This window comes from Neopelma chrysocephalum, unplaced genomic scaffold (genome assembly GCF_003984885.1).
Source record: "Neopelma chrysocephalum unplaced genomic scaffold, ASM398488v2 Primary Assembly neopelma1_182857, whole genome shotgun sequence".
In the NCBI taxonomy this organism is placed as follows: domain Eukaryota; kingdom Metazoa; phylum Chordata; class Aves; order Passeriformes; family Pipridae; genus Neopelma; species Neopelma chrysocephalum.
In genome coordinates, this window is record NW_020938095.1 from 39,936 (window position 1) to 47,016 (window position 7,081).

The following is a 7,081-nucleotide window of genomic DNA, read 5'->3' on the forward strand; positions in this document are numbered from 1 at the left end:
CCCCCCCCCCCCCCCCCCCCCCCCCCTCCCCGCAGCCCCCTGGGCCCCGCCGCCGCCCCGATGCGCCCCTGAGACCCCCCCCGGGCCCCGCCGAGACATGTTCGACCCCGCCGGACCCTCGGCCGCCGGCTACAGCGAGCACTGCTGCCTGCGCCCCCCCCACGGACCAGCCCCCGCCGCCCCGGGACCACCAGGTGGGTCATGGGGGGGGTGTCTCAGGCTCTGGCTTCACCCCCCTCCCCCGCAGGGTCAGGGGTGCTCCGGGGGGGTCCCTCTGCCCCGTCCAGCTCATCTGTCCTCCCTCCTCCAGGCCTCGATTTCCCCGTGTGCCACCAGCCCGGGCACCGCGGGTATGGGCTGGCGCCGGGGGCCGAACACCCCGGGGATGGTGAGTCTCCGGTTTTGGGGAGGGCCGCGGGGGGGGCTCGGCATCTCTTTTATCCTAAATCCAAAGCGAACCGGCGCGCTCAGGTGCGTGTCCTCGGGGAGGTGCGTTCAGCCCCGTGCTGAGGGCGGTGCCCCCCCCCCGCTCTGCCCTCCCAGGCTCCCGGTTCTCCACGCCCCGCGGCGCGGGGAAGCTGGGGAAGAAGCGGGCGCTGTCCATCTCCCCCCTGTCCGACTCCAGCATCGACCTGCAGACCGTGATCCGAACCTCCCCCAACTCCCTCGTCGCCTTCATCAACTCCCGCTGCGCCTCCGCCGGCGGCTCCTACGGGCACCTCTCCATCAGCACCATCAGGTGGGCACTGCCCTCACCCCCCCTGGCCGGGAGTGCCCCTTCCCACCTCGGGGGGTGCCCGGAGAGCCGGGGGCTGGGTGGGATGACGGGAAAGGGGTGTTTGCTCACGGAGACCTCAAATCCTGTCCCCTGACGGCGTCACCCGCTCATCCCTTTGCTCCCCACAGCCCGTCCCTGGGGTACCAGAGCCCACCCGGGCAGCAGAAGGGCCAAGGTCACCTGTACACGCCCCCCCCCTCCCTGCAGCTCCCACGAGCCCCTGCCCCCGCGCCCGGGGCTCCTGCATCACCCCCCCCAACCGTGGGGCCCTCAAACACTGCCAGGTGAGGAGGGGGATCCCTGGGAGCCGGGGATCTGGGGGAGGTGTGATCCGTGTGCACCCATGGAATTGGTGCATCCATGGGGGGATGGATCCCTGTAAGGATGCATCCCCCCCCAAACCGTGTTCCGGAGGGAATCTCGGGGCTGACTGTTCCCTGCTCTCCTTTGCCCCAGCAGCAGCTGAAGCTGGAGTGGAGCCTGAGCAGCCCCTTGGCCGCCAAATTCCCAGAGGAGCGATCCGAGGGCGACATCTCCAGCCCGGCGTCCACGGGCACCCAGGTACATCCCAGGCTGGGGGATCCCACATCCCCAGGGCTCCACGGTCCCGGCAGTGCTCCCGTGGGTGCTCACCTGGCCCTGCTCCCCCAGGACCCCCTGCTGGGGATGCTGGATGTCCGGGAAGAGCTGGAGAAGGAGGACGGGAAAGCCGAGTGCGAGGCCGTGTACGAGACCAACTGTTACTGGGACGGCTGCGCCAAGGAGTTCGACACCCAGGAGCAGCTGGTGCACGTGAGTCGGGGGCTCTGCCGGGGTGCCCCCACCCCAAAATCTGCCCTTGGACACCCCCCTGGATCAGCCCACGATTCCTGCTCCCGGTTCCCACCGCCTGCCCTGGGGAACTCACCGTGATGCTGAAAGTTGCTCCCTGGGCAGGGAGGGATGTGCATCCTCCTCCTCAGCCACTTCCACACTCCCTCCTTTGCTCCAGCTCTCCTTCCCCAAAATCTCCTACATCCCCCTGACCACCCTTAAGCCACTGTGACCCCTCTGTCTGCTCCTGGCCCTTCCAAAGTAGCCCCCAAACATCCCCTGTGTCCTCTGCCTCCTCCAAACACCATCTGACCCGTTTTCCCCAAACTCAGGTGTCTCCACCCGCTATCCCAGTCCCTTTATGCCCCTTCCTGCCATCCCAATCCCTCTACATCCCTTTCTCCCACGACATTCCTGTATCTCCCTGTCCCTCATCCCCCTCCCCGGTGCCACCAGTGACGCCCCTCTCCCCTCTCAGCACATCAACAACGAGCACATCCACGGGGAGAAGAAGGAGTTCGTGTGCCACTGGGCAGCCTGTTCCCGGGAGCAGAGGCCCTTCAAGGCTCAGTACATGCTGGTGGTGCACATGCGGCGTCACACGGGCGAGAAGCCTCACAAGTGCACGGTGAGATGCCCAAAATCCCTCAAAAACGCTCGGTGAGCTGTGAAAACGGGGGGTGGGAGGGTAGAACACGAGTAGGTCCGTGTGTGGCAGGTGGGATGTGTGTCGTGGGTGGGGGGGGGGGTGACGTGTCCCACCCCTCTCTCCCGCAGTTCGAGGGCTGTAACAAGGCCTATTCCCGCCTGGAGAACCTCAAGACTCACCTGCGCTCGCACACGGGGGAGAAACCCTACGTGTGTGAGCACGAGGGCTGCAACAAGGCCTTCTCCAACGCCTCCGACCGCGCCAAGCACCAGAACCGCACCCACTCCAACGAGGTACGGCCCCGCCTCGGGCTCCTCTACATCGGTCCCGTCCTCCAACAACTCCCCACATCCCTGCTTTTCATCCCTGTGCGCCCCAACTCCCTCTTTGCCCGCTCCAAATGCCCCCTTGGTCACCAGCATTCCCACTGGGATCCCTTTATCCTGCTCCTGGGGAGCTTCCCTGAGCTCTCTCCCCGCCAGCATCCACCGTGCCCCCTCCGAGGGGACTCACCCGAGGGGACTCACCCGAGGGGACTCTCCCTCTTTGATGCAGAGGGAAGGGGAGGGAGTTTTGCTTTAGGGGAGGGGGCTCTGGTTGGAGCTGAGCCCCGTCCCCGCTCCGTGTTGCCGGGCAGAAGCCGTACGTGTGCAAGATCCCGGGCTGCACCAAGCGCTACACGGACCCCAGCTCCCTGAGGAAACACGTCAAGACCGTGCACGGCCCCGACGCCCACGTCACCAAGAAGCACCGGGGGGACGTGGGGCCGGGCCGGGCGCTGCCCACCCCCAGCGCCCCCCTGGACATGAAGCAGGAGAAGGACACGAACGGCCCCGGAGAGGCCCGGAAGGACGACGGGAAGCTCCTGGTGCCCGACCTGGCCTTGGTGAGGAGGGGGGGGTGTGGTGGTGGGGGTCACCCCCAGGCGACAGCACAAGAGGAAGCGGCCTCGAGTTGTGCCAGGGGAGATTTAAGTCGGATATGGGGGAAAATTTCTTTGTGGAAAGGGTTGTCAGACGTTGGAAGGGGGTAGTGGTGGAGTGCCCATCCCTGAAAGCGTTCAGGAATCGTGTGGATGTGGCACCTGGGGAGGTGATTAGTGGTGAACCCAGTGTTGGGTTAATGGTTTGACTCGGTGATCTTAGAGGCTTTTCCAACCCCAATGATTCCATGATTCCAAGCTCAGTGGACGCCTGACCCCCTCTCCCTCGGTCCCTGCTCTGCTCCCCCCCCAGAAGCCGCAGCCCAGCCCGGGCGGGCAGTCGTCCTGCAGCAGTGACCACTCGCCCCTGGGCAGCACCACCAACAACGACAGCGGCGTGGAGATGGCAGGAAACGCCGGGGGCAGCTACGAGGACCTGTCCACCCTGGAGGACGTGGTGCCCGGGGAGCCCATGGGCACCTCGGGGCTCATGGCCCTCCACAAGCTGGAGAACCTGCGCATCGACAAACTGAAGCAGCTGAGGAAACCCGCGGCCTCCAAGGGCCTGAACCTGCCACCCATCCCTGGAGCCGGTGAGCCCGGGGTGCCCTCCCACGGGGATGAGGGAGCCATCCCATGGGAACGATGGGGAGAGCTCTGCTGGGCAGCCAGAGCTTTCCAAGCGTTCCTGTTGTTAGTGGTGGACCCCAAAGTCCACCTGGGGAGACCTTAGAGCCCCTTCCAGCGCCTAAAGGGGCTCCAGGAGAGCTGGAAAAGGACTTTGGACAAGAGCCTGGAGTGCCAGGACAAGGGGGAGTGGATTCCCACTGCCAGAGGGGAGGGTGAGATGGGATGTTGGGGACAGGTTCCTCCTTGTGAGGGTGGTGAGGCCCTGGCACGGGTTGCCCAGAGAAGCTGTGGCTGCCCCATCCCTGGGAGTGTTCAAGGTCTGGTTGGAACACCCTGGTCTAGTGGGAGGTGTCCCTGCCCGTGGCAGGGGGTGGAACTGGATGGTCTTCAAGACCCCTCCCAACCCAAACCATTCCAGGATTCAACGATCTCTCCGACCTAAATGAGCTTCTGCCCCTCTTTGTTGCCTCCACTGGAACCTTCTCCCCGCCCTCGCAGGGTCTGACCAGGGAAGAGCCACATCCCGAGTGTCCCGTGGTGGTAACTCCTCCTCCTCCTCTCTCCCCCAGGCCTGCCCGGGGAGGTGCCCGGGCTCCCGGTGCCCCCTCCGGCCTCTCACCGGCGCATCGCGGAGCTGTCGGCGGCCGAGCTGGGCCTGGTGGCCCTGGGCGAGCGCCGGAGCAGCGGCACCAGCACCGTCAGCTCCGCCTACACCGTGAGCCGCCGCTCGTCCCTGGTGTCCCCGTACCCGCCGTGCCCGGGCGAGGGGGCGGCGATGCCCGGCGGGACCTGCCCGGCCGACGGCTACGACCCCACGGCCTCTCCCGACGGGTCGCGGCGCTCCAGCGGCGCCAGCCTGTGCGGGGCACTGCCGGGGGTGGGCAACCTCACCCCGGCCCAGCGCTACCGCCTCAAGGCCAAATACGCCGCGGCCACGGGCGGGCCCCCCCCCGACCCCTCTGCCCGGCGTGGAGCGGGCGGCGCCGGTGCCCGAGGGGTACCCAGCGCCCGCCGTGCCCAACGGGCTGCTGCGAAGGCACAGCTCCAACGACCACCCCCCCGGCTACCCGGGCGCCGTGCCCCCTCGCCTGGTGCCCCGGCACGGCGTCCGGCGGGCGAGCGACCCCGCCCGGGCCGTGGCCAAGCCTCCGGCCGTGCCCAGGGTGCAGCGGTTCAAGAGCGCGGGCAACGTGAGTGTGGGCACACGGACGGCGCTGCAGCCCCTGGGCGGCTCCGAGGCCAACCTGCAGCGCCACGGCTTCTCCCCACGGCCCCCCGGCATCACCGAGAACGTCTTCCTGGAGAGCGTGGGGGGCCCCGGGCCTGAGCCCGGCCTGCTGGAGATGGAGCAGTACCTGAGCTACCCCGAGGAAAGCAGCTTCCCATGCCCGGGCGCCGGCGTGGAGCTCCAGGGTGGCATCTACGGCGCTCAGCGGACAGTGGGGGGCACGCACGGGGACGTGGAGGAGGGAATGCTGCAGCCCGAGTTCTCCCTCCCGCAGTGCCAGATGAACCAGCACTTCCCCAGTTTGCCAGCTGGGAACGGGGCCATGCCAGTGCCTTGGGAAGGACCCGCCCCGGGCACGCTGGACATGAGCTCCGGGCAAAGCGTCAGCACTGCCACCATGCCCGGGCCACACTGTCCCCATCAGAGCGCCGAGTACCCCCACGCCAGTCCCTGTGGGCAGCATCCCAGACTGGCGGGCTCGTGCCAGGAGGGCGGGTTTCCCGGGGGGGCACCGACCGTACCGACTGCAGATCAAATCCGAGCAGCGATACCCGGCGCCCGCCCCGGCGCTCGCCCCCTGCCCCGGCGCCAAACTGGCCGTGCCCCCGCCGCCCCCCCCCGGCCTTTGGCCACGCCGTGGATGTGGGGCCGGGCGGGTACCCCCCCGCGGGACCGGCGCCGGGCGGGTACATGGGCATCGCCAGCCCGGGCGCCCGCAGAGCCCAGACCCCCACCCTGCAGACCAAAGAAGTGATGGTCCGGAGCTACGTGGAGGCCCAGCAGGCGCTGATGTGGGGGGAGCAGCCCCCCTCCAAGGCGGGGGCGCCTGGCACGGGGCTGGGCGGTGAGCCCGGGCAGTGCCAGGCCGTGCCGGCACCGCCGTACCTCAGCCCCAGGTACTGCGGCTACCAACCCAAACCCGACCACCTGCAGGGCCTGGCGGAGCCCCAGCACCTCCTGAGCCCCCCCCTGCTTCAACCCCGAGATGGTCCCACACCCTCCAGGTGGCCCGAAGCCGCCGGGTCACCCGACGGGCCCGAGTTACAGCCTGGCACAGCCCGGGCACGGCTACGACGGGCTGGACGCCAACTCCCGGCACCTGCTGCGCTTGCCCCCCGCCCGCCCCGTGCCCGAGGGGCCTGGCAACCCCCCTGGCTACTACCCGGGCCAGAGCACCCAGGGGCAGGCGGGCAAAGGCGGGCACAAGCTGCTGGGCCACGCGGCAGCGAGCTGTGGGCACTACGGCGGGGGCTCGGAGGGACTCAAAGGCACCTCCTGTTACTACCTGGCCTCGGGGGAGCAGGTGTCCAACAGCCTGGACTCCCTGGACCTGGAGAACACGCACCTTGACTTTGCTGCCATCGTGGAGGACGACGAGGAGCCCCCCCCCGGCGCTGCCCGGCCCCCCCAGCCCGGCCGGGGGGCTCCTGCTGCCCTCGCCCGGGGGTGCCAACATGGCAGTGGGGGACATGAGCTCCATGCTGAGCACGTTGGCGGGGGAGAGCCACTTCCTCAACTCCCTGTCCTAACCAGGGATAGGTACCTGCCCTCAGGTGGCACCTCCGTGACTTGGGGGGGGCTCAACCCGTTGGGGCAGAGACGTGAATCCTCCTCACACACGGGTTCGTGCCCTGGGGGGGAACTGGGCACACCCCTGAACCCCCCCCCCCTTCGGTCTCTGACTGCCACCCTCGCTCAGGGGGGACATTGCTGGGTCCCAGACACCCCCCCAACCCTCCAGGTCACCCCTGGTGTGGGGAACTGGTTTTACTGGGCCCTTATTCCAGTGCCTCGGAGCGTGTCCCACCTGCCCCCCCCCCCCAAGCCTTAATGCCAAAGCCAAAGAGCCCCCCCACCCCCTGGGCAGGCCCCATCCCGGTGTTCCCAGTGCCTCCCACCCCAAATCCCAGTCTGTCCAGACTGCAAACCCCCCCTCCTGCTCCGGGGGGGGGCAGATCCCCAGGGATGGGGCGGGGGGTGCCTGTACATAGTGTTCATAATGTCTGTCTGTCTGGGGGGGTCCCCCCAAACTCCCCTCTGTGAGAGCACCAGCAGTGCCCC

General features: G+C 68.3%; 1 protein-coding gene across 1 annotated transcript; it reads left to right on the forward strand.

Annotated features, from left to right (window-relative positions):
* Positions 1 to 83: 83 nt before the first annotated feature.
* LOC113962579 (zinc finger protein GLI1-like) lies at positions 84 to 6,613 on the forward strand. The gene is given in 18 exon segments (XM_027673340.1): positions 84 to 194; positions 311 to 388; positions 544 to 739; positions 907 to 972; positions 974 to 1,025; positions 1,027 to 1,062; positions 1,238 to 1,339; positions 1,430 to 1,570; positions 2,070 to 2,219; positions 2,369 to 2,533; positions 2,878 to 3,126; positions 3,476 to 3,755; positions 4,362 to 4,732; positions 4,734 to 5,513; positions 5,515 to 5,619; positions 5,621 to 5,983; positions 5,985 to 6,401; positions 6,403 to 6,613. Coding segments are annotated over 18 exon segments (3,795 nt in total). The 5' UTR covers positions 84 to 97; the 3' UTR covers positions 6,550 to 6,613.
* Positions 6,614 to 7,081: the final 468 nt, after the last annotated feature.